The sequence below is a fragment of the Dromaius novaehollandiae genome, chromosome 1 (assembly GCF_036370855.1).
Source record: "Dromaius novaehollandiae isolate bDroNov1 chromosome 1, bDroNov1.hap1, whole genome shotgun sequence".
NCBI lineage: Eukaryota > Metazoa > Chordata > Aves > Casuariiformes > Dromaiidae > Dromaius > Dromaius novaehollandiae.
Genome location: NC_088098.1, coordinates 143,721,459 through 143,749,231, shown reverse-complemented (window position 1 = coordinate 143,749,231; position 27,773 = coordinate 143,721,459). Strand labels below are relative to the sequence as shown.

The 27,773-nt window shown below is 39.7% G+C and overlaps 1 protein-coding gene across 3 annotated transcripts; it reads right to left on the bottom strand.

Moving 5' to 3' along the window:
• Window positions 1–462: 462 nt before the first annotated feature.
• On the bottom strand, window positions 463–25,972 carry LOC112984472 (arylsulfatase D-like). Of its 3 annotated transcripts, XM_064501089.1 has the most exons (12): window positions 25,774–25,971; window positions 25,484–25,592; window positions 22,701–22,770; window positions 21,511–21,651; window positions 20,377–20,498; window positions 19,342–19,464; window positions 17,407–17,830; window positions 16,177–16,313; window positions 14,187–14,321; window positions 9,985–10,147; window positions 8,877–8,989; window positions 463–1,365 (listed from the first exon to the last, which is right to left on the bottom strand). In XM_064501089.1, the coding sequence occupies exons 3-12, from the start codon at window positions 22,751–22,753 to the stop codon at window positions 995–997; spliced, it is 1,782 nt and encodes a 593-aa protein (XP_064357159.1). In that variant the 5' UTR covers window positions 22,754–22,770; window positions 25,484–25,592; window positions 25,774–25,971; the 3' UTR covers window positions 463–994. The 3 variants fall into 3 exon arrangements, with proteins under 3 accessions (XP_064357159.1, XP_064357164.1, XP_064357171.1); XM_064501094.1 differs by lacking the exons at window positions 8,877–8,989; window positions 9,985–10,147 and having other exon boundaries at window positions 25,774–25,972; XM_064501101.1 differs by lacking the exons at window positions 20,377–20,498; window positions 22,701–22,770 and having other exon boundaries at window positions 25,774–25,969.
• Window positions 25,973–27,773: the final 1,801 nt, after the last annotated feature.

The window sequence follows — 27,773 nt, the reverse complement described above, 5'->3', positions numbered from 1 at the left end:
GTGTGTGCAGTGATTTTATTTTTAACACCTTCTACTGAAACCAGACTGCTGTCTTCCAAAACAAAGCCCATTTTTTGTGGGGCAAATTAGCTGTCATGAAATCAGGAATGTTATCACTAAAGTAGGACTCGCAGTTTATTGAATTAATTTCACTGACTGTGAAATTTGAGAGCAATCTTGTCAAGGTGGCTGGTCATATCCTCCTGGATGATGATCTTCAGCACTCCTGCAAGTGAGAGGGCTGAAGTCGATATGGAAAATGTATGTCAGTAGTAATTGCTGTGGTTTAGCATTTTAGAATAGCTAGACACTGAAGTGCTGAACTTGAGATTGTAACTTTAGCTACCCAATTTTTAAACATATTTGTCAGTTTTTCCTGGGAATTCTTACCGTGACAAATAAATGTACTGATGAGGCATGTAAACAAATGCATAGATGAGGCAAAAGATTGCTGACAATCAGTAGGTGTCCATGTCTAGTAAATGTTTATTTCTTAGAAGCTAATGTGTTTTGGTATGTTTCCAAACCAAATGCACAATTTTGTTTTTATATACAAGACAGTTTTTATAGTAAAAAGAAACAGCCTGAAGTGGCATCTCCTCCTGGGCTCAGGCCTGTTGCCTTAACAAGCATATTACTTGTACAAACAGCTGTCCTTAAGGTTTGATCTGCTATCATCAATAACTTACTTGAATTTAAAATCAGCAAGGAAAGAAATTCTGGTTCACTATCTGGGCACTTAATCCAGAATGATGCACTTGAGGGACAGATTATACAGGTGACCCTTAGGTAGAATATGTTTGGAGAGGTTTTTGTCTTTTTTTTAACTACAGGCTTATTGAAAAGGCTGAACAAAAGGCATCAGAAATGTCCCTTTCACTTATTCCAGTGTAATTTGAACCAGATCTCTGTATTTAGATTGAAGTAATTTGAATGTGAAAATTATATCCTTTTTTTCTTCTTTTTTTGAGCTAGTCCTTCTTTGATTTTGGTGTTAAAGTATATCCTCTGCCTTGTTGCTTTCTTTATCACACCAACAGGATGGGAATGTCCCACAGCATGGCTGCAGCCATGGCTTCCACATATTATTGTAATGAGACAGTTGCTGTGGGACTGGAGTCAGCGTCTTACGATGCTCTTCTACGGCGTTTCCTATTCTCCTTATAATGGTGTCAAACAAGGGCTCGGTGTCAGCTGATAGAGGATGGGTCTCTGAAGGGTCTTGTGAGAGATCAAACAGCAATGGAGGGTCATGATGGGTTATACCATCCCTGAAACATGGGCAAATTCCTCTTCTGAAACAGCCTCCAGAATCCTTTGGTTGGAATACTGGAGTAGTGTAATGAGCTTTCCACACAGTGCCACCTGGTATGAAAGAAGCGCATTTTATCAGTTTAATGGCATTAGGAGTCAGGGAAGGTCCCTAAAAGATTGGTTAATGTTTTAAGTTACATCTGCTTTGTTGTTCCTAGGGCAAGCATATGCCGTGGCTATTACATTTGGCAGAAAGGGAGCTGGCCAAAAGGCAGGGATTCAGAATGGTTTCTGTGGCTCACAGGCCTGCCCAGGCTTTGGCTGCTTACTGGGCCATATATACTATCTGGATAGCTAGGTCTAATATTTTGAGTCTCTGCTCCTTTGCGGTGTCCATTTTGAACCCCACATGCCTCCTGGGGGAAAAACAGAGGATGTATCACTTGACTTCTGGGTGTAGGTACTGGTAGGTTCTTCTCTTGGCTCTGTATATCTGAGCAAAGAAGAGCACCTGGGTGGGAACTGATCACAGCTTATTTCCATGCTCAAGTAGCACACTTTCAAACAGGGTATTATTTGCAGGCCACAAAACCAACAAAATCTGGAGTATAGTTTTTAAGTTAACATGATGAACAGCTAGATTGCAGCTTTACATCTTGTATTTTAGCAAGCCGTTGTATGGACACACTGGGTTTCCAAATGCAGATCTGTAATTCGAACAGCACTGAAGAATTAGAAGGAAATAAAAGGAGACTATGCTAAGAGTCTGGCTTATGATGAAAAATGATAAGGGGCTTGGACTAAATTGGAATGCAGCTCAACAGCTGAATTTTCCTTCCCTTTGTTTCTTCCTTCCTTTTCTCCCCATTCCTCACTCTGGTTAGAAAGCACTACACTGAACTCATTCCAAGATGAGGCAGAAGATATGCCCACCAAGAAGACAGGGATTAGACACTGTGTCTGAAAGAGGAAAGGAAAGGGGACATTCAACATTTGCAGACATTTCTGTAATGCACTGAGCACAAAAAGCTGACATTTTTGTTCTGCCTACATGGCGTTTTCTTTTTGGTTCAATGGAATCTGCTGACCTGTTCTTCTGTTGTACCCTGACCTGTTCTCTATGACTGGGAGTCTGCAACTTTGTTCTTCTGTGTCATGTTAACTACACCAGGATGTATTTTATTAATAAATAAAAAAACTTCTTAAATGTAGAGAGAAACCAAAAACAGATATTAAAGCACAGATAATCTTTTAAAATCTCCAGTGGCAGGCTGATTGGCTGTCTATTTATTTCCACTCTGTGGCTTCTACTTGCTGCTAAGCTAAGCTTCTGGGTTCCTGCGGAGGGATGCTGTCTCAATGGTTCTGAAATGTTTTTGCATAATGTTATAGATTTACATGTCTCCACTTCTGAAAATGTGAGAGGAAAGATGCAGAAGCTGGATTCTATAAATGAAATAGGCTCACTGTTCCTTATAGCTTACTATGACTATGTACTCCTCAGCTCTGTTTGGGTATGCGCTTTGCCACTGGCTGGGATATGCTCCCTGTCCTTCTGCTTCAGCCTTTCTCTGTCTTGTGACTAAAAGTGCATTTGTCATTTGACAAAAATGCAAGCATCCTCTATCACATCAGGCTTCCCCAGCATGAGATGGGGCTTTTATGTCTGTTGGTCATGTAGCACATGCACTTGTGACAAAGAGTTAGGAAAAGTATTCTGTGAGTCATTTGCATGCTTCTGGTTAGGTGGCTCTAGTCTGCTATTGATAGTATAGCCAGAATGACTATTTAATAGACAAATGAGAGATGGACAGATATCTTTCTATCTGTAGCTATATCTAGCAATTCATGTGATCAGCAGTCAGAAAAAACAAAGTAGTCACTTATTTCTTTTTCCTGTAATAGTTGAGCTGAATTCCTCATAGTCTATACTCACTTCTCTGAATTGCTATATAGTGTATCTGGGGAGAATTAGTCTGATTTAGCAACATTTTCACATCCACTTTTCACAGCTGCAAATAATTACTGGAGTTGCAGAGTGGGAGACAGCTAGGTCCTTGTTAGTTCATACCCAAGGATACAGTGAGGCCAATTGTAATTAACCCATGTTGGTGAACTGAATAGACAGCTGAGTTTAAAAGAGATCCAAAAAAAAAAAAAAAAAAAAAAAAAGGTGGTGGTAGAAAACAGCACTGATGGAACCAGCAGGGTTTCAGTCATCTCCAAGATGCAAAGGGGGATATAAAACTTGAAGGGAATTAGCTCTGACAGAATTTGAAGGATGTATGTGAATGTTAGGGCAACATGTTAATGTAATATGTCCAAAGGAAAGAAAACCTGCTTCTTCAATCCAAATATCTCTCAGGCCCATCTGGTAACAATCAATCAATTTAACGAGCAGAAGGAAACAGACTGTCACTAATAAGCCTTTTTGTGCTGTAGTAGAGGAAAGGACTCTTTAACATAAAGACAAAGGATTCTTCTGGCTTCAGTGAAGGACTTAATTGATGAGTCCTGCCTGGATGACATCAAGACACAATGGCTTTGTATCTGGCCTATGCAATAGATAGAAATGAACAGATATTAAATATGTAATGTGAATGCAATACACTTTTAAATGAGCACAACTATGAGAAGACTAAAACAGACTCTTAAAAAGTCTGCCTGCCCGGTAGAAAGGAAGAACAGTGTGAACAAAGGATGAGAATTTCAGTCTTGGCTGAAAGTTTAGCCAAACAGTAATATTTGATTAGCCAGTCTTTCACTTAGCTACATTTTGAGAGGCTAAATTTTGGGTTTTAAATATGCCTGCTCATCAACACCTTAATGGCTGATGTTTATACAAGATATGGGTATCATAAGATATCATATCTTATCATAAGATATATATATATTCATATATAAATACATAAAAATATATCTATATTTTCATATAGCTTTTTTTAATTCTAGCTTGCATTAAGAAGGTTAATTTGTTTTGCTGCCTCCTTATTTAACTCAGTGCACATTCCATTAAGGTATTGCGATTGGTTATAAATATGTAGAACATTCATTTTTTTCAACTCCCACCCCCAGCAGTTGTCTCTTAATGGGAAAATTGTAGAAAGGCATGCCTGTGAAATCTAGCTGTGCTCATAGTTTCATAGGAACACAGGCAGCCTCCTGCCCCCCCACACCCCTTCACACTGTATCTATGTCTGCATTAGCTAGTGTGGCGTATTAGGAATGATCTGTAAAGGTGAAAGGGTGGGAGAGAGAACAGTAGTTCTTCAGTCCGAAGTGCCCTGGCTGCCTCTGCTGATGGAATATGCATTTACCATTCCACTAGGGAGGTGCAGCAGTCTGAAGGCTGTATGAGCTCCTGCAACAGGAACTCATTCCAGGAGTGAATGTTCTCCAGGAGTCTCTGCAGCTGGACAAACCTTATTCTGTTAGGCAAATGTGTATCACAGAATGGTTGAGGTTGGCACCTCTGGAGATCATCTAGTCCAACCTCCCTGCTCAAGCAGGGTCACCTAGAGCACATTGCCCAGGACCTTGTTCAAATGGCTTTTGAAATCTCCAAGGAAGGAGACTCTACAACCTCTCTGGGCAACCTGTGTCAGTGCTCTGTTACCCTCACAGTAAAGAAGTTTTTTCGTATGTTCAGATGGAACTTCCTGTGTTTCAGTTTGTGCCTGCTGCCTCTTGTCCTATATATGTATATATGTATTTATGTTTATATAAAACAAATTGAAGAGAAATTTCTGAGAACAGTGATTTGAGTTTCTAATCCATGCTGTGTTTTAGGTAATGCAAGCAGGTGAACTGACTCAGTTAGATATGATAAAGCCTCAAGCTCCTCGCCATTCTGGAGTGGGACCAACTTGGAGCTGTGCTGTATTAGTTGAACCTCAGTCTCTCACATCTCCCGTGACAGCTCTGAGAGCTGGACTGTAGTTTTCAATCTCCCATTCTCTGGCCTGCTGAGTATTAGACATACAGAGAGAAAGAGAGTGTGTGCAGAGAGAGAGCAGAGAGACAGACAGACATTTAAAACAGTAACCCATATTTCTGCACAGTGCACTAACTGTGGGTCTTGTGGAGTGCTCCAGCACACAGCACTCCTGGAGTGCGGGCCACGCCTGGCCCTGCTGGTGATAGAAGTAAAACTCCAGACCTGAGCTGAGGTTGTGGCTTAAATGGACACTGCCATTGAAAGCAAACTGGAAATGAAGCCACTACAGTTGGGGGGTGGGGGTGGGAGGGCAAGGAATCCTCCTTTGGATGTGGTTATTGTGGATGTTTACCTTCTGTGCTCACAGCCATGCTGGTGTTGTGGGCCAGGTGAGGGATCCCAGCAAAATGAGCTGAGTTGGGCTCCATGAGGAGCCCAGTGTGGCAGGCTGGCACCCCTCGGCCTCCAGAGGGCCTGGGCCATGATCTCTCAGCACCCTTACATTTTGGGTGTCCTTTGATATATGGCACTTCAAAACTGGAGCTTGAAAATCAGGGATTTTAAGCAGACCCGAAGTACCAGGCAAACTTTATTTTTGTTAAAAATCTGTCTGAAGCATTCATTTAATGTTTGCCTCGCGCAGAGACACCCCTGAGGCTGCCCCCTCCTGGAGTGCGAGGCGGCCGTTACGGCCGTTAGCGGCGGTGGTTGGCGGTGCTGCGCGGTTGGCAGCGCTGCGCATCCTCCCTGGCCGCGCCTCCCCGTGCCTGCTCCGCTTGGTCTTTTCCCCGGCTGCCGTGTGGGAGGGAAGCAGCTACCGCTGGCCCCGGTGGGCTGCTCTAGAAACCTACGTTCAAAAATGAGAGCTTCATACCTGCCCCTCTGGTCTTCGTAAAAGTTAGGCCGGAGGGAAGCCTATATGTGTGTATATATGTGTATATGTGCTGAGCTGCACAGCACAACGCCGACAGCATTCCCCTGTGATGCATTTCCCTCCTTCAGCAGGCAAAGGTGAAGCACACTCAGCTGTGTGACCCAGCCTGTTAGAAGAGCTTACAGGAGTAAGAGCACCAGTCCCTCCCACTGGCATCGTTTCTGTGTTTTACCAGGCTAATGTGCTGTGTAGGAATGAAGTCCTGACAGCAAACACCAGAGGTAGCCCCAAAATGAAACTGAATGCCCAAATTGTTAAGTTTTGGCATTGGCTCAATGAATCTGGATTTATAATTGCTGGAGAGGCCCACTTTTCACAGGAGGAATAACGATACAGTCTAGTGATTTCCACATGTTGCTTTAGCGGTGATGAATATTTTGTATCTGCTCAAGCAGAGGACGGAATCAAACACCTTTGTCTCCTGAGGGGACTAACCACTAGGGATTGCTAAACTGTTGGTGTTGTGTGGTTCAAATGTGATTCCCTCACTGGGATCACTTCCTTTGATAGGCACAGTTATCTGGGTCCATACAAAGCCCCAGCTTGGGAGAAGAAACAAGCTAAGCAAGCTGCAGGTACCAAGAATGCCTAGCTGTGATGGCTCTGCTGAGCAGCAGTCCTGCAAGTAGTTCTGCCCAACTCCCTTTGTTCTCCATGCTACACTAAGGATGCTCTGTGGCCAGAGGGAGATACACATATGTGGACTGTAGGGTTGCAAAGATCTGGCCACTGAGCTAATAGGTAGAAGAGAGGCAGTTGTGGCATCTCTTTTGCCCGTATTTTAAAAGAAAAAAATGATCCCTTTCTCAGTTCTTAGACAAAAATTTTATAGGCCTCTTCCCTCCAGAGAAAATAAAGAATTGAGGTTCCCAAAGGAAAAAAGCCCTCTCCTAGCACTTGGGGAGGAGTGTCAGTGCCGATGGAAGAAAAGGATTTCAGAAAAAAAAAAAAAAAACCCACAAAACCTCAGTGTTTCCTCCCACATGTCTCCCCCTGAGCAGTATGTACACTGCTCTGGAACCTCACCCTGGAGGGATTAATTCAAGTACTGTATGAATTCTATGCCTTACACATTTTCCCTTGGAAGAAGTATCTAGATTTATCTCTGGGGATCAAGAATCTAAAAATGAAATTCCATCACAGCACCTAACATCACAGTCTCTCCAATTTAGTCTTTGTCCCTTTCCTCCATGTTCCCCATCGGCCAAGCTCAGTGACTTCCTGCTCAGGAGCGATGCTTCTGTGGAACTTGGTAAGTGATGCCTAGACACCACCTGTGCATCGATAACTTGGGCACTGACCCCAGGGTTAAAGTGGCAGTGTGATTAAAAGTTTGGTGTTGCAACCCTGGCATGTATTTATGCGCCAACATGAAAGACTGCAAAGTTCTCAGCTGTTATCCTAATACTCGTGTGTTTCTAGGTGAATAGAGAAGTCTGTTCTGGAACATTTGGAAGTACAAATAAGTTTTGTGGTCTTCAAGTATCTAATGGGTATTTGAAAAACAAGTAGATTCTTGGCTTGATACTATTAATCATGGTATCAGAAAGTATCATAAAGAAGATGCGAATGGTATGAGAAAGATTACTCGATTAACACTTTGACATAAGAGGGTTTTCCCACTGAGCTGCCTAAGATGATCTCAGAAAAGGTGAGTACTGACAGTACTGTTCAAACAGACAGCATATTGTCAACATAACAACAGCTAAATTTGAACAGCTGGAGATGGCAGAATGCCCTATGATTTTGTAACTATTATCTAATTGCAGTTCCACAAGAACTCAGTATTTCTTCTCTCACTTCATAGAGAAAACAAAATGGAAATTAAAGAGGTTCATTCAAGTCTCTGAAGGATGGGAAGATGGATAGATATAGCCTACTCCATTGCCTTCTGCAAATCTCCAGTTGTGCTGAATGAAATAAGTTGAATGCAGCATCACCACTAATTCATCAGCTTTAATCATACTCTCACATCATTCAGTCACAGAAGGGGCAATTCATCTCAACTAACTTTAAGTTAATACAAGGAAGATTTTTATATCTGATCTGGTCATCCTCAGCTCCCTTTACAGCCAATGGAGAGAAACAGGCACTTTTAGGGGTGACTGATTTGGCCCAGGTGTCTTCATGAGGAGGTGATGAATCACACCCTATAACCATCTATTTCTTTTCAGTGACAATAAAGCAATAAGCTCAGATGCAGACACTCGTGTTTGGTTACATAAATGCCTTCCTCCATGCTGGGACAGGAATTAGGACACAGCTACCAGTCACTAGCCCATTCTCAATTATACCTTAATGGAAGGTGTCATCAGCAAAGATTGGGTGCTTGTTCAAAGCTAAGAAAAATATTATAGCTTCTGTCAGCTTGCCTAATTCCACAGCTGAAAAACTGAAAAAAATAACATAGGACTATTGAAAATAAACAAACTACTGCTTAAGATAAAGACCCTGTGTGTGCAGTTCCTTTTTTCTAATCTTACACTCAAACTGATACCAAATACTTTCACAGCAAGAGCAATAGATACACAACAATATGGAGCTTCTTCGTGCTACCCATAAAGCAGAACCCTTCATCTCAGGGAAATCAGGAGAGCTAAAACCCCAGCCCTTCTGCATCTTGCAGAAGAACTAAGACTTTGAGGTTCTAAACTTACCCCCAATGTTTTTTTTAACCTGTTACTCTGTTGGAAACTAGAGGCCATTACATCATCTCCTCTGATAGGCAGGAGAGGGAATGCTTATACTCACTGTCCTTTTGGTGCCAGCGCACTGCGTGCAAAAACACACCACAGTAGTGAAACATGAACTCGTGCTGAACTGTGCCTTGCAGTAAAGGCAGCAAGGAGCGTCCATCAATTACCCTGGTGGAGAGAATGGAAGTCACCTAACTGTTTTAAGAATTTCAGTTTGTAGTTGGAGTGTGAGCAATACTCACACTCTACATATGTGGCATTAGGATTTCAAGCATCATTGATAACACAAGCTGCTATTTAGCTAATGAGCCCTGAGATTTTTAATTGTGCGGATGGGTGGAGACAAAGGATTAGTAGTTACTAGCAGTTTGTGCATTTACAGTAGTACACACATCCTAGAGAGATAAGTTATCATTACTGTAATTTTCCTGGGAGTAAGTATGTGATAACCACAGAGAAGGCAAGGTTCACCCTTTCAAACTTGGCTGCCTGAAACTGAAATCACCAGTAGCTTTGTGAGCTCAGGGCTTCATAAAAGAAGTTATTCTACTTACTTAATTGAGTTACTGCAGGTTTAGTTACCCAACGCAGGGACTTTTGTGCTTTTTGCTCAAATGGTTTATCCATACGTCATAACTCAAACAGGTCCCTTCTCTCATTTGCTCTTTAGAAGAGTCTAACAGATGCTCAGAACTGCTTACTACTGAGGAGCCTACTTCTCCCCTCCTGGCATCCAAAGGCAGGCCATGTGTGGGCCCCTCCCTACACCCAGCTTCCTACTCTTCGAAAGGGCATAGCCTATTTACTCTAACAAGGCCAACCAGCCTTGTGAATCTCTGTGGATTTTTCATGGAAAGTATAATGAAAAGTTCCTAAGAAAAGAAAGGGACTTGGAAAATGATTCCATCCCAGTGATCCAGTCAACCAGGTGATCTCAGTGATTAGAAAACTGGCTTCAGGTAAATGACACTTTTAAAAACATATTGTTTTCCTTTGCCTTTTCCATAAAATCATACAAGACAGGGAAAGCTAAGCAGAAAGAAAGCTAGAGAACTATGCGGTTTAGAAACAAGCAGAATTTAACCTGTGAATGTTAGGCTGCATGATATTCTCTCTAAATCAAGAAAGGGAAGCAAAAATGGTTTATGAAGTAACTTTTGCACCTGTCCTGAGGCACTGCCCCTCCAGCCAGCTGAACCACTGTTGGGAAAATGTCCATAAGGCTTGTCAGTTCATCGATAACTATGTCTGCAGGCAACACTCCTGGCCATCTAATTATTCCTGGGACACGGATCCCTCCTTCCCAGCCTCCCATTCCTTTTCCACCTGTTAGAGAGAAAAAAAAAGGAAAGTACTAAAAGAGAGATGAGATGAGAATGAAAGATATTATACATGCATAGTAATTGTCTAATAAAGGGTTTTAAACCTTTCAGAATATTCAAATACTTCTAATGAAAACACACTAAATCCTGGAGAACAGGGAACAGAATGACCACAGTGCAACTCCGTTCTTCACAAATAAGTATTGTTACTCTCTTTACATTACACTACTTTCTTCTATGGCACACATGGCAACCCATCATTACGCAGCACTTCTGGCAGAAGAGGAACAATTCTACCCTCTGATGCACAAGAAGACTTTCTGACCCATACAATTTTATGTCATATAAGAGAATAATCTCTCCACTGCCTAAGAACACGCACAGGAAAAAGGTCTTTTATTAACAAAAAGCAAATCTGACTCAATGTCAATGGAAGACAGCTTGCAGTCCCACCTGGTGCCTGGGAAAGGAGGCTTAACACAGGGAAGCCTGATTGTCAAACAGTTGAAAATTAGAGGTAACAGGAACATCACAAAGGGATTTGCAGACCTGGAGTGCAGTGAAGGTGATTAAGATAATGTTTGATGACCCTCCAGGAGCTTATAATCCCAGGGATGCTTTCAGGTGATCCCAAAACGAAGAGTGCAGAACCCATGCAGTAAATGAGGAAGCTCCTTAAATAGTCTACAGTGACAAAGACTTTCTATCTGCATTTCTGTTGAAATAATCCTGAGATAATCCAAGAGTCTTTCTTTCTTTGTTTCCTTTGCATTCCTCTTATCTTCTCCTAAATTCGGCCCCTCCCCCCATGCATTAACTCTCCTATAACTTGAAATATTCATTGCTTTGAACATTATTTCAGAGTGAGAACCATTCATTTATTATAAATATATATATATTATTGATGTCAAGGATGGGCATATTAACGAAGCAATGTGGTTTAAAGACAGAACTCTGACACTCAACAACCCAAAGTTAATGGTCCAGTTAGAAAACAAAAATTACAAAACGTGAAGCTCAGGTAGCTACATAACCTTTACTCTGCCCTGTTGCTCCTCCTGTCAGGGACAGAGAAGCAAAGTCATTGCTGGAAAGTATTGCAGGAAAAATGGCAAGCAAAACTTGAAGCTGGTTTATTAGTTCAGCTAATAAGCCAGCAGCTGTGGACTGCTGGCTGTGTAGTTTAAACGAACCTCTTTGGCTCTGTTAGGCAGTATAGGTCTTTGCTATGGAGGAGATGGTGCTCATAGTCAACAGCTGAGAGGTAGGGTTCCCAGACCGTGGTGTAAAAGGCTGACAGTGTGGCATGATGGATTATAAAGCAAGTCCAACCACTTGTGCAATAACTTTTGTGCTGTGTATGATAAAGGTTAGTATCTTGTGGTTTGTTATTTTGTAGTGGATGTTCTCATTAGCCATATGCATGGCTTGTCATTTGGGAGTTTTATTGTTTTTTTGTTTATTTTTATTGACTGTTAACAATAATAACATCTTACAGCAGTGAGTTCTATGGATATTTATGAAATAAATAAACTACTTTTTTATAATCAATTTTCAGTCCATTGCCTTTTAGTTTAGACTGTGTATTCTGTCTAAACAGAACACTGTTCTGCTGCTATGAGAGGATAAAAGGGAATGCCTTTCTGTTATTTATTTCTAGGCTGGTATTGTATCTCCTGTTACTTGCCTTCTATCCAAGCAGGCATAATTTCATCATAGCTGTCATACTGATATCTCTATCTAATCAAATTCATTTCTCTGGACTCTCCTGTTGCTATTATACTTGTTGTAGGATAGTAGAAGTGAATACCCCCAGATTCTGAGGTATACAAATGAACCTGTTAGCCTTTTTTGGTCTTTCTTGTCTGGAAATTTCATATCTGGAATTGAAGGTTAATTTAGCATTTAGAAACATTAGTGGGTGAGATCCAGAGTATTCCAAGCTCTGTCAAACACTGCTTGTGTGGCTCAAGGTAACTTAGCACTAGACAGACAAAGTGCAGTTTGATGCTGAGCACCTGATTTTTCTTCTATAGGGAAATAAATGATGGCAACTGATCTCAGGCTTCATTGTGGAGTAAGTGCCAAGCTGCCTGAGCTGTCATGGTGACCATGCTGGGCATGGGAAGGTTTTGCTTATGGGCCTGGGCAGGTAAAGGGATAGGTTCTGAGGATCTCAGTCAAGGTTCAGGAATCTCGTCAGGTCAGGTGTCATAAAAATTTTATGGGTTTGGTCTCCAGCCTTTGATGAGTCGCTGTACACTTTCATGCAAAAGCAGCACTCCCTGAGTTCACTGTGTGCAGTGAAGTACAGAGAAGGGTGAAATGACTTTATCCAAAGGGGATGGAAGAAAGAGATCAATGACAACCAATCTGTGGTGTCTCTTCCTTGTTATTCCATGAGGAAGACCAGCTTCATTTCCTAATATGTGACAAAGGAGGTATAGAAAGCCAGCAGAAGGGAGCTTTTCCATTTAATAATAAGGAGAGAATTGGCAGACAATGTCAAAATGATGAGAGTGACCATTAAAAGCTAAAGATAGCAAGGAGGAAAACAGCAAAATAAAAACAATGAATTCCAGAAAGGCAGACTTCAACAAAGCTAAAGAACTAACAGCTAAGAACTCCTAGGAGACTATTTGTGTGTGTGTGTGGGGGGGGGGGGGGGGGCAAAATCATGTAATGAGAGGCAACTAATGATGTGAAATAGAAATCAAAAGTAGCATTAGGAAGAATGAAGAAAATGACTAGTTACTATTCAGTGGGGAAGCAAAGCCGACAGAAAGTTGAAATGTTTAATGATGCTTCGGTGTAAGCCTTTGATATAAAGATGAACTGTTATTGGGTAACCAACATAGTCAGCGCTATTGGCCATTAGGTAAGATGTCAGCCTTGACTAAGGATAGAATGGTATAATAATACATAATATAATATAGAATGAAGTAGATATTTTCAAATGGACTAAAGCTGATGAATATTTGGAGCATTTGATAGCATTACCTGATGGCATTGCAGATTTGCTAGAGGTTATGTTTGAAAAGTTGTGGAGGATGGCTAAAGTATCAGGATAGAAAAAGGCAAGCTGTGATGCCTATCTTGGGAAAGAAAAACAGAGAGTAATAGACTCCTTGAATAAATTCTGCTACGAATAATTGTATCATTTTAAAGCACCTAGAAGGAAATGAGCATATGAGTAACAGTTCTGTTAAGACCAAATCATGTCAGATAAACCTAATTATTGATTGTAACTATGTTAAAGCAGCATATCATATGAAGGGAGGGGAAGCAAGAGATATCATAGATCTGCATTTTCATATTGCTTTTGACACTGTCATAAGCCAGTTATAGAAACATAGTCTAGATGAAACACCTATATAATAGATGAGAAACTGGAAAGCTTTATCAAGAGAATAGTTATCAGTGACTGTGATCACTGTCAGTGTTGACATAAATAATTGTCCACTATGAAAATAGAAGGATGTTTGGAGTAAGACTCCAAATGGTGTGTCCTGGATATGATACTATAACATTTTCAAGTAGTGTCTTGGGTTGTGGAATAAATAGCCTGCTTACTATATTTGCAGACAACATTGAGCTGGAAGGGATTACACATGCACTGGAGTCTAAAGAAAAGATGAAGGAGAGGGGAAAGTAACAATCTGGAAATACATGATGGCCTTGAAACAACAAGGTGTTGCAAAGAGGAACGAAACTTGTCCGTAGATTGGTGAATAGGGCAAGATTTCCTGCTTAAACTGCAGCAAGGAAATCCAGGCTAGGTACCAGGAGAAAATATTCTAGTAGCATAGACAATGAAAACTGGTATAGTTGAGGAATTACTGGAGGTCTGTAAGAACAGCTTAGACGATATAGCTGTCAGGAGTAGCTTTGGTGATCCTGTCTGGGGACTGAAGGATGACTAGCTGATGTCCTGAAGTCGGTCTAGCCCTACAATACAAGATTGTTATGCTAGCATATAGCTTTGTGAATATAGTCTATCTGGACATAGTTTATATCATTTTATTTTTAAGAGAAAGTCTTACCTTTATAGATACCATTCCATCCACCTAGCTGGGCATTTCCACTGTGAGCCTCCAAGGATCCTCCATGATCAGATGCAAAATAAATGAATGTGTTATTCTTCAAGCCTTTTTTGTCGATAACGTCCAGAAGCCTTCCTAAAGACACAGTAAAACATTGTAATTATGTCCTGATTTTTTTTAGCTCTTGAGTCAAAATACATTGAAGACAGAGTCTTTCCGTTGACTTGAATGAGAAGATATAGACAAAAGGTCTTCTTCTATTTTTCTGTTACGAGCTACTATGAACAATACAGAGAAAAATCATGCATTATGGGAATAATAAGGGCCCAATGGAAAGCAGCTAAAGGTGACCTAAATTTGGTTGTGGAGTCTACAACAAGGAAAACAGAAATTAAAAACAACTGGAAAATAAATTGAATTAGTGATCCCTTATTCAAACTGCTTGGCATACACTGTCATCTTTATGCTGTAAATGCTCAGAGCTGAGGACTGCCTCCATTGTGTAGTTGCAAGCATCTCAAAAGTGCTTAAGTTACAAATAATAGTGCTGTCTAGACTCTTAACTGTAGAAAACTGCTCTGTCTCTGTTTTCATCATGAATTAAACAAGGACTTAGGTCAGGCTGCATGCTATCAACCAAAATCTTCTCCTGCTGTCACTGGTAAAAACTCCACAGAGTGCAATTCAAACCTAACTTCATAATGGTTTTGGTACCACTAGCAATAGAAGTTTATACAGAGTATGATTGTTCTTCATCCCCACCCAGTGCATGAAAGTATCTTCACCAGGAACAGCTTCTGTAGCTACAGAGGAAACAGCAAAAGCTGAAGTACGCAAGGAAAAGCATGAGCTAGTGAGCAGTTCATTTGTCTAATCTGTTCTGCTTTACAGACTTCCTGTGTCTCCTTGGTCAAATTACTTAGTGTCCTTAGCTAAAAATAGACAGCTGCCCAATAAAGAATTTGAATTGAATCTAGGCATCCTGGTTCCAAATTAGACCCCCAAATTTAGCTGTCTGACCCTAGAAACTTCTGTCCTCAGTAGCTTCTATCCTGTTTTGCCTGTACATTCCTTATGCCCTGGCACTTTTGCTACCCAGCTCTGAGCAGCTTGTGCCCAAAGTTGATTGATGCCCAAAACTTAGGTAGATGAGTGCCAGAGTCCTCTAGTAGGGCTAGATCTTGCAGGGGTTCTCAGGCTGTCCATTACAAGCAATTGGGCTGCTCACAAAATACCATTTTTTAGACATGGTTATTGGAGGAAGAATTAGTTCAGGGAGCTTGGCTGGGACAGGAGGTGAATACTTAGGCTGTAGGTCATTCATTTACTATTTGTAAATGTAAATATTAGCTATCATCTCCCTCCCTCCTACTGAAGCAGAAGGGAATTACAAATTACAGCTCAAGTCTAAATCCAGGCTCTAAGTGCGAATAATTTTTTAAATGAGCTTAATGAACTTATTAAGTGAAATTCCACAGCTTTTTAGTTTGAGCTTTTGGCTAGGAGGGAGGAGTCTGGAGTTGTGTTTTCTGCTCCCAGGATTCTTCAATAAAAAGGAACAAATATACAAACTGATGACTATCTAATGTAAAGTCATCAGCAGCACCAGGTACAACTTTTGAAACTAGATGCTGGTAATTTTTTTAACAAAAGGGAGCTGGGGAAATGTCAAACATTGATTAATAACATGATAAAGCACATACTGGATTATTTGACTGCATTTATCACTGTTCTGAATTTATCAAAAAGTGCAGCACAGAACTGTGTTAGTTGAAGAAGAGAAAGAGAGAACAACCCTCACAAGAATAGGTTGCACTTTTATCTTAAGAAAGAAGGGTGGTAATGGAATGGCCATCTTTGGAGCTGGCTGTATATCCAAGGCAAATTCACTGATTTTTGTCATATATAAATAAGGACTTCTGTAACTGCCTCTCTAATTTCTTTTCCACATTCAAATAAAGGAAGGACTTTACTGAAGAAGACCACTCACCCACCATCCAGTCCATCTCCTCAACATTATCTCCATATAGGCCATGTCTGCTTCTTCCCAAAAACTTCTTTGTGGTAATGAGAGGAGTGTGAACATGTAAAAGGGAAACAAAGAGAAGAAATGGTCTATGCTTGTTTCTGAAATCAAAGAAAATAACAGGAGTCATTTCTCTGCAAACTGTTACTCAAAACAAAATATGGAAAACCCCTCAAAATGTAGCAGTGACACAGTTGTGATTAGTATCTAAAATAAAATTTTCAGATTGCACCATCTTTGCATTTTTGAGGTTTTGGGAGACAGAAGGGATTAAAACTCACCTTAAAGATTTAGGTTCTCTGTTGAGATCAAAATAGTAATGGACTTTTTTTCTGGTTCTAAATTAGACATGCGTAGCATATTAAATAAATAAATCTGGAAGTTCTTAGCCAAAAGGCTGACACACTGTCAGAGACAAGGAGAACAGGATTCATTTGCTTAAACCTAAACATGGGTGTCACTGAGCATCTCAGACATCCTCATGGCTTTGGCAGATATGACACTGGACCTACAAGGGAACCATATCCCTTCAAGAATGGCAGCTAGAAGCCAGGCAGGCTATCCTAAGACATCTGAAATTATCTATATTCAGAGTTTTACAGAAAAGAGATTTTTCTCCAACCTCCAATTTCACATAAGAAATAAAGTCTTAAAGAAATGATATAATCCTAATCAGGGATATGCCCAGATTTGACACATGGCAGAACTGAGAATTAAATGCTTAGTTTAGTTTTAGTTGAAATTATCAATGTTTGTGTAAAGGAAGGACATCTTTGGAAAAAAGGCAAGACAGAACAAAACTCAGCAGCACTCTCCTGTTTGTAAAAATATTAACCTGCAACACTTCATGTGACAATCCATCCATCAAGTCAAGATCATTTTTGCGTGCCTACTGCCAGAAGGCCCAGTCTTTGGACAGGACCCCTTTGTATTATGTAAACAAGTCCTGGAAAGAACAAAATCATCTTCCCATTCCTGAGGAGCTGACAAACAGCATGTAAGAAAAAAGACAGCAGTTGGATGCTGACAATTACAGGAACATGCAGAAACAGCAAATTGATGCTGGCCAGCATGGAGTGAACTAGCCAGGAGTAGCTAGTTCAGCATGCCACCTGCCAACCTAGTGCTGTATGACACAGCAATAATATAATTTAAAAAAAATCATGAAAAAGTAATGTGATTTTTGCTGGTTACCTTTCAATGAATGAAATTGCCTCCTTAAGCATACTAGAAGTGATTTTTTCTAGCTTCATTGGTTGTTCAGTGATATCATGGTTTCTCATCAGGATACAGTTCCAGTACTTGGTGAATCCATAGCTGGAGAACCAGGAAATGAAATACAGGGAACCACAGATGGCCAGACATATAATTATTTTCCATTTTACTGAGAATAAGTTGGTAAGTTTTCCAATCAGAAGCGTAAGCACTGCAAGAATGATTATCTGTGTGTATAGCCAATAGGTATCTTGCAATGACTTGGCCAGTTCAGGTTCATCTGTGCCTTGACATTCATTCAAAAGGGTAAAAGGCATGCCATAAAAATAATCAAAGCCATGATTTAAAGGGTGGTGGCAGTGATCATAGCGGGATTTGCAGTTCACGCCCAGATGCCACTTCCCTGAAAATATAAAAGAAAGATGTTAGATCCAAAGGCATTACTCCTGGGTACTTCTGCCTGTATCTGTAACAGGTTGGTGGTGCTTCTCTGTTATGGCCCAGCCACGGAAGGAGCAGGTGTGGAATGCTCACACATGCTGGCATTATCTGACTACAACAGCTGGTTTTCCTCACCTATCTCAATTAAGAAAATTCCACGTAGGGTAAATGGCCCAGCTTGGAGGCCTTCCTGAATGAGAACAAATATGGTTGTGATATTTGGTGTTTTTTATTTCAATACGATGACCTAGCCTCGCATTAGTCGTGGGGGGGAGGAGGGGAGAGCGCAGGGGAATCTTCTGTGCCAGAAGAAGCAGCTAAGTGCAAAAATATTAGCTAATTTACACACCAGTTCAATGTGACCTTCGCATTCAGGAAGAAGTTTCAACAAGAAGGTGTACACATTGGCTTTACGTGTCTATATTTATCTTAAAATAAGTAGCAAAAAATGGGCCATTCTAATTATCAAGGACAACAGGAGTGATCATGTCATATATTGCCAATGAGCCTTAATGAAGTCATATTACAGAACAGTGTAATTATCCTGACACTGAAGGACAGTCTGTAACCATGGGCTTAGGGGCTATGAACCAGACAAATAACTTCCGAGGACTGCTAACCACATCTGTGCTCATGTATATGGATGTATTTTATAGCATCAGCTAAACCAGACTGCAATGAGCTAGGGCAAGTCCTCCCCTTTGCAGAGTTTTTTTGAAGCCAGTACATAACGAAGACTCACTTCAGTCCACAATTTAAGAACTAAATTACACCTCACTGTGGGGGAACCCAGCAGAGGGATGAAATTCACAGTAATTATAATTAAGCACCTAACACCTTTGACAACATAGAGTTTAAAAATGAGAGGTGCTTAAACACACATCCTTTAATTGCTATTCAGGCAAAATTACCAAAGAGTTAGTACAATTTTCTTTCCTGAGCATGGGTTCTGATCCCAAACCCACTGAAGTGTATGGAAGTCTTTCAGCCTTTTTGTCTCACTTAGCTGAGTTGCTTTTTGCAGATAATGAAGGTCTTTTTAGAGTCAACTGTGATAATAAGAAGAATGCCTAAGTACAGAAAATCCAGCTATCAGATACAATTAAGAACACTGTAGTGTCTGACTACCAACTGGCAGACATTTTTCTGCTTTAATAGATCAGTTAATATCTCTGTGTTTTTTTTCCTGAAGCAGTTTATACTGAGCAAATAATTTTTTTCCATTGCATTTATATCTGTTTGCAGTGTTTATCTATGCATTCCATGTGTCTTCATTTTGGATTTATCACATATGTTGCCAAGACATTGGAGGTTGTGGATGGGATTTTAAAAACCTTGCTGTTTTTGAAACTTATATAGACAAGAAACTGTAGTTATCTGATCCTAGACATACTGTCAAAGAAAAATATTTATGGAAACAGCCTCATCTGAATAACAAACAATGAAAAGGTGGCATATTGCTATGCCTCATACCTACAAGTGCTGTCGAATAACCTTGCTGGTGCAGTATTTTGGAAAAAGTGGTTTCATTTGGTGGGAGCCCACCAGAACACCCATTCCAAAAAAGAATACGCCTGTCAGTGCTGGATGCCATCCCTGGAGAGGAGTAACAGCATTTAAATAATTCAAGTCATTTTATCTCTGTTCAGATGATTCTTTCTAATGAATGTAAGTATGGGATTCAGTTCCCTAAGCCTAGTACTTTTTTATAAGTCATTTTATATGCCCTAGGTTATTCTGATTGGCATTCAGAAGGATGTCTCTTCTAAGTCTTGTGTCGTATGTGCTAGTCCAATGCAGATATCTCACATATTCTAGGGTGTCTAAAATAGCACTAAGATGCCTAGGTTTAGACAACTGAATAGCTGCCTTAGGTATCCTTGTCCTTAAAACCAAGGTTCTATCAAAATACGTTGTAAAAGGCATGAAGAGTTTTATATAGAACAGCAAGTTTACAGAGCCAGCTGTACATACTTCCTAAAATTACAGTTCACGATTACATTTTCCATAAATCTAACTCCTTAGCAAGTCAGGATCATACCAGAAGAGCTACATTGATGATTACTGACATAGAAACTGGCTGAAGTTTTCTATCGTGGTTTTGAAAGGTTGGAGTAAATCTGTTTTAAAACTACCTTATTGACAGCTGTTCCATCGTCTGACATATTTCACTGTATTTGTCAGGATATTCAGAATATTATGCTTTTCTTTGCTTAATATAATCTTAATACTACAGTGTATACTGTGCTTGTACAATTACCTTCTTCATCTTTCCACCTTCAGGTAGAGTCATCTATGTCTGTGTTGTTATATAGCTACATTAAAGGTATTTAATGTGGGGATTTTCTCATAGAAATCAACCAATAAATCTAGTCATCTTTGTTTTTGCCCTTCTCTCTGAGGCCCAAAAACATCAGATTAACTAATCTTTAAAAAGTTTATCTAAGGGCATTTTTAATAGCAATAATGGCTAGAGAAACTGCAGTGAACCATTAGGGAGAATCCAACCTGATCTGATGGGGTATCTGCCCGTGAGGAAGGCTGCTCTGCTTGGCGTACAGACAGCAGCTGCAGCAATGTGCTGAGTAAATTTCACTCCTTCCTTTGCCAGGCTGTCAATGTTAGGGGTCCTAAAGAGAAAATCATGTCTCTGACAACATGTATTACGCAGATGTTCTTAGTATCCCACTCATTGTCCCTAGTTTTATTAAGTACATCACCACCAAAATTTCAAATCTCTTTTTAGCTACAACTCAGCTAGGAAAGCTTTATGTTACATATTTTTGAAGACGCCTTGATTTTTCTTAAAAATGAATTTTCCATTGACGAAGGTGTTTTTGTTAATAACTACACAGAAAGAAAAGGCAATTCAGGTCCATCCCATATCAAATGCTCAAGCAGCAGCGTGATAAAAGACTGCAGTAATGCATGGAGGACAACACAATTTGGAAGATGATGGTAGGTTAGATTAAGTAGAGGATATTTTGCATTCCAAAAAAGTGGTTTCATTATCATTTAGTCTGTGGCAAAAATAAGACTTTGTTATTTTTAAAGTTTAAGAAATAAAACTATAACTTACTGTACCTTGAATGACTGAGAACAAATATTAATAATTCTCTTTGCAAACTCAACATGTGCATGCACACAGACAGAGTGTTTATTGACATTTATTTGTATAAAGATTGATAACTGCACTAGGGATGAATATATGATACAGACCGAGCTGTCATTCCATCACATGCCTGCTAGAGTTGTTGTTGGATATTAAGGACTGAGATTAAGATTTGATATTTTAACCCTTGAGTTGGTGTAACTTACAAAGTATACATACCAGGAAAATATAGTTCATGTGTACCTTTACAAAGTTCTGACTGTATATGATGAAAATTAGAAGTCTAAGAAAGTCACTCAAGCATGCTTGTATAATTATTATTCCACTAGCACCTGCTGTAGAACATTTATTTTTTATGCTTTGAAAAGAAATATGTCTAAATAAATTAATCTGTTAAATTCAAAATATGTATGTCTGGTGTTGCAGTGGCATTAATTAATAATAGATTTTCTAGTACTAAGTGTCATCAGCATTTTTTACACTAAAATTCACCAGGAAGGGATAATTTATTCTGTTGAATACATCCTTACCTTATTGTATCATTCCCATAGCAACCTACATCTCCAATACCCAGATCATCAGCCAATATCAGTAAAATATTGGGTTTTGAAGCATTTGATACAAAGGTTCTTGGAAAAAGGCATAAAAGTATCCAAATTTTTAGGCAGCTCCTGAAATTCAAAGTAAAAAAATAATATTACAAGAAGTATTTGTAAGCTTTCTAACATTTTAAACTATTAGTGTTATGAGGAATCAACAAAGATGCAAAGAGCTACCAAATACTGTCGGCAGATGGAGCTCCTGAACACATAGAAGAGTTCCTGAGTTTTCTAAAAATCTGTAAATTTTTTTTCTTTTACACAGGAAATAACTTCTTGTGTGCATTTCTTTATTGAGATTTGCATCGATCTCAGCAGGTGTTTCTGACAGAATGAGTGGTTGGATACTTGCAAGTTTAGTGAAGTACCCTTGAGACAAGCTGTTGTGTGTCATGCTACATACTTCTGCTAAGGCTCCTTGAGTCAGCACAACTGGTTTGGCTGCACACTTGGTTATGGTATTAATGGCTCGACTACTGCACCCAGTGCTACACACAGCATCTGGAAATCCAGGCTTCAGCCATGCGGCCATCTGCAAAATCAAGGTTGCAGCAGTGGGCTTAACCTTGGGCATCTTCCTAGAAGAACCTAAGAATATTTCAGCACACAGCTTAACTGCTCAAGGTGTTTGCAAGAGACAGCTTAAAGACCTGAAATACAAAGTATATTCTAGAATATATCTACTGACTGGTAGATAGGCTTTCAAAGTCCAGGCTGAGTTCACAGATTTGGCAGGTAGAAACACTGCCCTTTCAAATTTATAATTTTTTTTAGGCTTAGTAGTTCTCCAGGGGGAATAAACATAATGGTATTTTAGAACTGTTTCTGGACAGTGATTAGTAATTCATATTAAAAAGTACTTCCTTGAATGTGTTAGATAGTTTAACAGATACCACAAAGTGATGAATTCCTTTTAATTCTGTTATATTGTACATTATAAATACTCCTAAACCTCCTGTCTTATAAAAATAGGGTAGTGGACTTCAAAGGCCATCAGTTGTAAATCTTTATTATCTGCTCTTAGATTCTCAATAAGCTTTTAAAACAGAGAAATCAGTTAACATTTTCTTACACACAACACTTGAAACCAGGAAAGACCCTCAGTGAATGTCTTTTCTTACCATTGTTTTCCCTGGTAAACTTCTTGGCTTCCTCTTATGTGTAGCAGGTGCATAGCTGGTTACGTAAATTCTGGTGAAAAAGGGAGAAAAAAAAATCAGAGCCAAGCAGCTCTGGTCATCTTGTCTGTGAAGTTAGCCGTTAACTACCTCGCATTACCACAGTCATACGGCCAATGCCTGTGGCTGGTAATCGTGGAGATGGACTGAGCCACTAGGGTTTGCTTAGGCAATCCCTGTGCTCCTGAATGCTTGCAGAGCCCTGCTGAACTGCAACTACAGATAGGGAAGAGCACTTCTGAGGACAAGGAAGATCAGACAGCACAGGGCTCAGTTGTGCAACATCCTGACTGTTCTCAGCTGCCATTGACTTCAGAGGGAGTTGTGAGTGTTCAGCAAGAAGGCTAAATGCCCAAGATTTTAAACAAAAGTTAAAGATGGCAATTATTAGAACCATTGGTGATCACTGAAAGGAAGGTTTCCATTAAGTTGCAAACAGTAGGCAATGGTAAGTAAACCTAATTGGTCAAACTTTGTTTTACCTCAAATTATCTTTTAAGCTCCAGGAAGAGAATGCAATCCTTATTGTGAGCTTAGAAACTATAAAGCACTCCTCAAAGAAAAGCCAGCCTGGAAAGTAATCTTTACAGTGAATGTTTAGGGAAAGGATTGTCTTAGGTTTGGAAAAGATCTAGTATGTTCAAGGAGGTACTTCAGTCTAAATGTTGCTAATCATTCTCCAGCAACTTAAATATCATTATGATTATTGCCTCTGAAGAATTTCTAAGCCTGATGTCATTTACAAGTTTAACAGGCCAGTGTTTCTACCTGCCAATTCTATGAACTCAACCTGGACTTTAAAAGCCTAGCCTTTTAGTTCCTAAATGTTTATTTTTTGTCTGGGAATTCTATGAGTGGAAGCAATTTCCTATGCTTGTCGAAATAACCAGTATAACTAATCTGTTTGGACAAAGAATGGTTTTGGAAATGCACTCTTAGACTAAGGTGTCTGCAGAAAATGTTGCACTGAAGATGTAAAAATCATGCAGAAACACATGATAAATTGGTTCCACAGGGACTGGCACAGGCTTATCTTAATGCTGCAAAGTAAATCAGAGGTGCCTTTTATTTTCTTCCGTGTGGAAAAAGATCAGAATTTTAAATGTCCAGTCCATGGGAAATTCTTACTTTCCCACACTTCTTTCCATTTCAGACCAGCACAAGAACAAAGATGTTCTCAGTTCCATTAAGGAATAGTTTGAAGCATAATAATAAGCATACTTAATTTCAACAAAAAAGAAGATGTTTTGCTTCCATTTTGATTTTTTTTCTTTTTATAATTGCAGAAGACACATTTGTAATCAAGAAGTCACTTCTAAACACAAAGTAAAAGTTCCTAAAAGGTTCCCTCTTGACTTATGAAAGACTTGTTCTTCCCCTCCCCCCCCAAATCAGTCCATTCTCAAATGGGAAAAAGCAGCATTTTCTGAGAGAATTTTTTTTCCACCTTTAATGGTATGTAAGAATGCTATGGTTACTTTGTATGCCTGCAAAATGATAAACTGGGCAGAGCAGGACATAATCCTGCCCTATGAATTTCAAAGAATGAGCCATAGGATAATAAAACTTACTAGGAAAACAGTATAAAAGGGCTCAGATCTCAGTCCACTGATGGCTTTTACAAGTAACATCTAGGTGCACATCTGACTATGGCCAAAATGATATGCCTTAAAAAATTATGCTTCTTGTCTGTACCCCTGCTTCTTATGTGCTTAATCTCTGTTAGATGTAGCATTTTCCATATGGTTTATGGCACTCCTGCCTCTATGTGCAGGTTCCCGAAACATACTACTGAGACTCTATCCTGCCTGCTCACCGGCCGACTCAGAGGTTCATGGAGAAGCAGACAGCCCCCTCTCACCAAATGTATTGGCTATGTTTGAAGAAAGATTTTGTTGCCAATGCAGATGCCACAGGGCTAGTGTCACGATTCCAAAAAAGGCTGTATTAAAGTGAAGCAAAGGACTCACTGCTAGGAGTTATTATCACTTATTTGGATGATACTGGTGCCTCTGAATCACAGCCTAGCAGCAATTCCCACTGAAGCACCAAGGAACTAATAGCCCCATGCAGCACTGAGGTAAGGATAAGGCAAGTGCACAAAGGCATTAACCTGGGAGGAGGAAGAGCCAGCAATGGCTATGGCCATTATCTGTAATGAAAATTCTCCATGGTGCTTTAACAAAGCCGGCAGGGCTCTGCCTTCCCAGCAGTTGGCAGGCAGCTTTGTGTTTAAAAGGACTGGGGAGTACCTGAGTATAAGCCCAAGCTATTGCAATGAAAATGTTCTCAGTCTAGGTTGAGTAACTGAGGATCATTAGAGCTCCTGTAAGCTGTAATAGCGCAAAAGTGCCAGACAGATCTGAGCGTCTAAGAAAACCCTAGATATCCTAAAGGTGTTCATAAGTTTTCCAACCTGGTACAGTAGCTCTGCTATTTCTGCTTTCTCGTAATAGGTTCCAGTGGCACAGCCACTGGTGCCAGCAATTACATTGTTATTTAGATAGAGACTTTGTACAGCCCCATAGGAAAGCTGTGAACTTAGAATCAGGGAGTTGCAGTGGTCCTAAAAGATATTTGGGTCTTATGCGTGTGATTGTGGCATGCTGAAAATTAGTGCTGTCTGGTTTACTGCAAACCATTTCAGGAACACTACTCTTACGGAGGGGCTAGAAGAAATAGAAAGCTTGTAAAAAAAAAGAAAACATTTAAATATGCATATTCACCTTTTTCTTTTAGGCGCTGATTTGTTTTGAAAGTAGAGCTCTCACTGACATCACTATGAGAGCATGGCAAACACGGTCCTGGGCCCTAGAGCTTGTTCAGTTTCCTTATCTGTTAAATAAAAAAAATCCATAAAAGCTAACAAACACCTGCCTCTAGAAATAAGCACAGTTACTCACAGAAATCCAAGAAAACATCAGACTCTAATTCCCTCTCTAAGCCAGCAAAACACAGTAAACAATCATCAAGACTAATAGAGGCCAACCCCTTTTTAACAACATGGAAAACAAACCCTTGTCTTGATTAATCTTCTTGCACCAAAATTCCTCTCACTCCTTGGCTTGCTTAGCAGCACCGATTCACTAAGATCACTGGGAGGAAGTGAGACTGACTTGATGTTTTTTCCCTCACCGTCTCTTCCCCCAGTCTTCACACAGCAACTGACTGGGATCCTCGCCAGGAACAGCAAGCAAACTGCAACCACCGTTAAAGTTTTACATGAATTCCTGGCTGACCGAGGGCAAAGTATTCTCGAAAACCTGGCATAACATGGCTGCTGCCGTTCCTAGATTCCCTGTTCAGTTAATTCTGTGCAGACTTGTATAAACCCCATCACTGCTCTATTTCGGTGCCACCAAAGAGATGCTATAAATAATGTATGCCTATAAATAATAATGCCTATTCATTTGTTGACATTTCAGGCCCCTGAATACCTTGAATATTAATACCGTGAATGCTGAATTTAACACTGTATTTGAGAGAAGTCAGTAGAAGTCAGTGTGACAGAAAGATGTAGCAGCTTAAACTATGAGATTTGTATAAAAGGGCTGGAGGGAAAAGCATGGTTTGATTTGTTGATGACATTGCTCACGTAGTTTACATTTGGCTTGGTTGATCACTTTGCTCACATTTGGTTATTTTTATATGAGACAAATTGTCAAATTTGTCTACTTTTACCGGTGCCTATTTGATTATAATACTTATTTGGTATGATTACATAACATGTTTGTGATATTTCCCATGCAAAGCTAGTTTCTTGAAAATTACGTCATGCTTTGGGAAAGGTGATTCTTTAAAAGTTGCTAATACTGTAAATATTAATCTACATCTGTCTTCAGTCCCAGTTATAACTGAAGTCTTTTAGCTTTTCTACACTGTTTCCATCATTCTCACCATGTGATCACTGCTGAAGATGTGCCCATGCTGTTGCTGGACTGCCTTAAAAAAAAACACCTTAAGTTTTTCCCTGATAATAGAACTAAGGATTTGGAAGTGGAGGGGGCATTCTGCTAGTACGAACTTTGCATCCTGTTACTCACCACTGTGTTAGTCACCCAATACAGAGGTAACAGCTCTGATTAGTTATTGACTTCAGTAGAACTAAGCTTTCAACCAAGATCTTTTATTAGAGTTACAGCTTGGTGATAAAGCAGAAAGGAGATTATTTTCTCTCTGCATTTTGAGCCCTGTGGTATTTCCTTCCCTTAAAATAACCTGTTTTTGACTGTGCCTAACCACAGGAAGCTGTTTACTTGCTGCTGCCTACAGATAAATTCTCTGCCAGCAACCACATAATTTTGATTCATGGCGTGTTCTATGCTGCCATTCTCTATTTGGCTATTCTCACGTATCTGACTTCTAAAAGCAAATATTGGCATTCAGATGTTCCTTCTTACATGTGAGAAGGTTTCTGAGGGAACTTCTGAACTGGCAGAGCAAGTAAAATGTTTGCAGGAGCACTCCTAGGGGGTGGAGGGGAAGCTATCAATATCAATAATCAGTTTCCATTTACTTTTCCAAACCCCAATTTCTCTACAAAGTTTTACCAGCATGCTTATAAAAACCTCTGACTCCATCTATCCTCTGCAGAAAACAGTCCTTAGTACAGATCAAGGTACTAAAATCTCCGTAACTTCACTGTGAATTTCAGTGTAAGCAGAAAGTCACACATCACCTTAGAAAAATCTGGCTAAGGTTACACCACTAATTTTTGGAACTCATGTTGTCAAGATTCCTTTTTCCAAGTGGTGGCTTGTAAACAGTTTAAAATTAAGTATCCTGCTACTAAATATTTTTACAGATTAATTCCAATGACTATCTCAAGTGAACCTTATTTTTCTAGAACTGACTTTGAAATAGTGTAAGTTATTTATCCAAAACATTTTTACTGGCATCTTTTATTCAGTAAATTTGTTATCCACCAAAGTAGTATACAATAGGACCTCATTCTGAGAAGTAAAACATTTATCTCCTTGTTATAACTGTTGTAGAGTTATTTTGGACTCCAACATT

What these genes read in the sequence shown, in the direction of transcription:
- LOC112984472 (XM_064501089.1), bottom strand. Translation starts at nt 22,753, where the DNA reads ATGCACCTGCTACACATAAGAGGAAGCCAAGAAGTTTACCAGGGAAAA. An exon ending in CAGATACCCCATCAGATCAG is followed by an intron (nt 19,465 to 20,376) that starts GTTGGATTCTCC and finishes ACTCCTCTCCAG; the next exon opens with GGATGGCATCCAGCACTGAC. An exon ending in GCGCTGGCACCAAAAGGACA is followed by an intron (nt 1,366 to 8,876) that starts GTGAGTATAAGC and finishes CTTTCATACCAG; the next exon opens with GTGGCACTGTGTGGAAAGCT.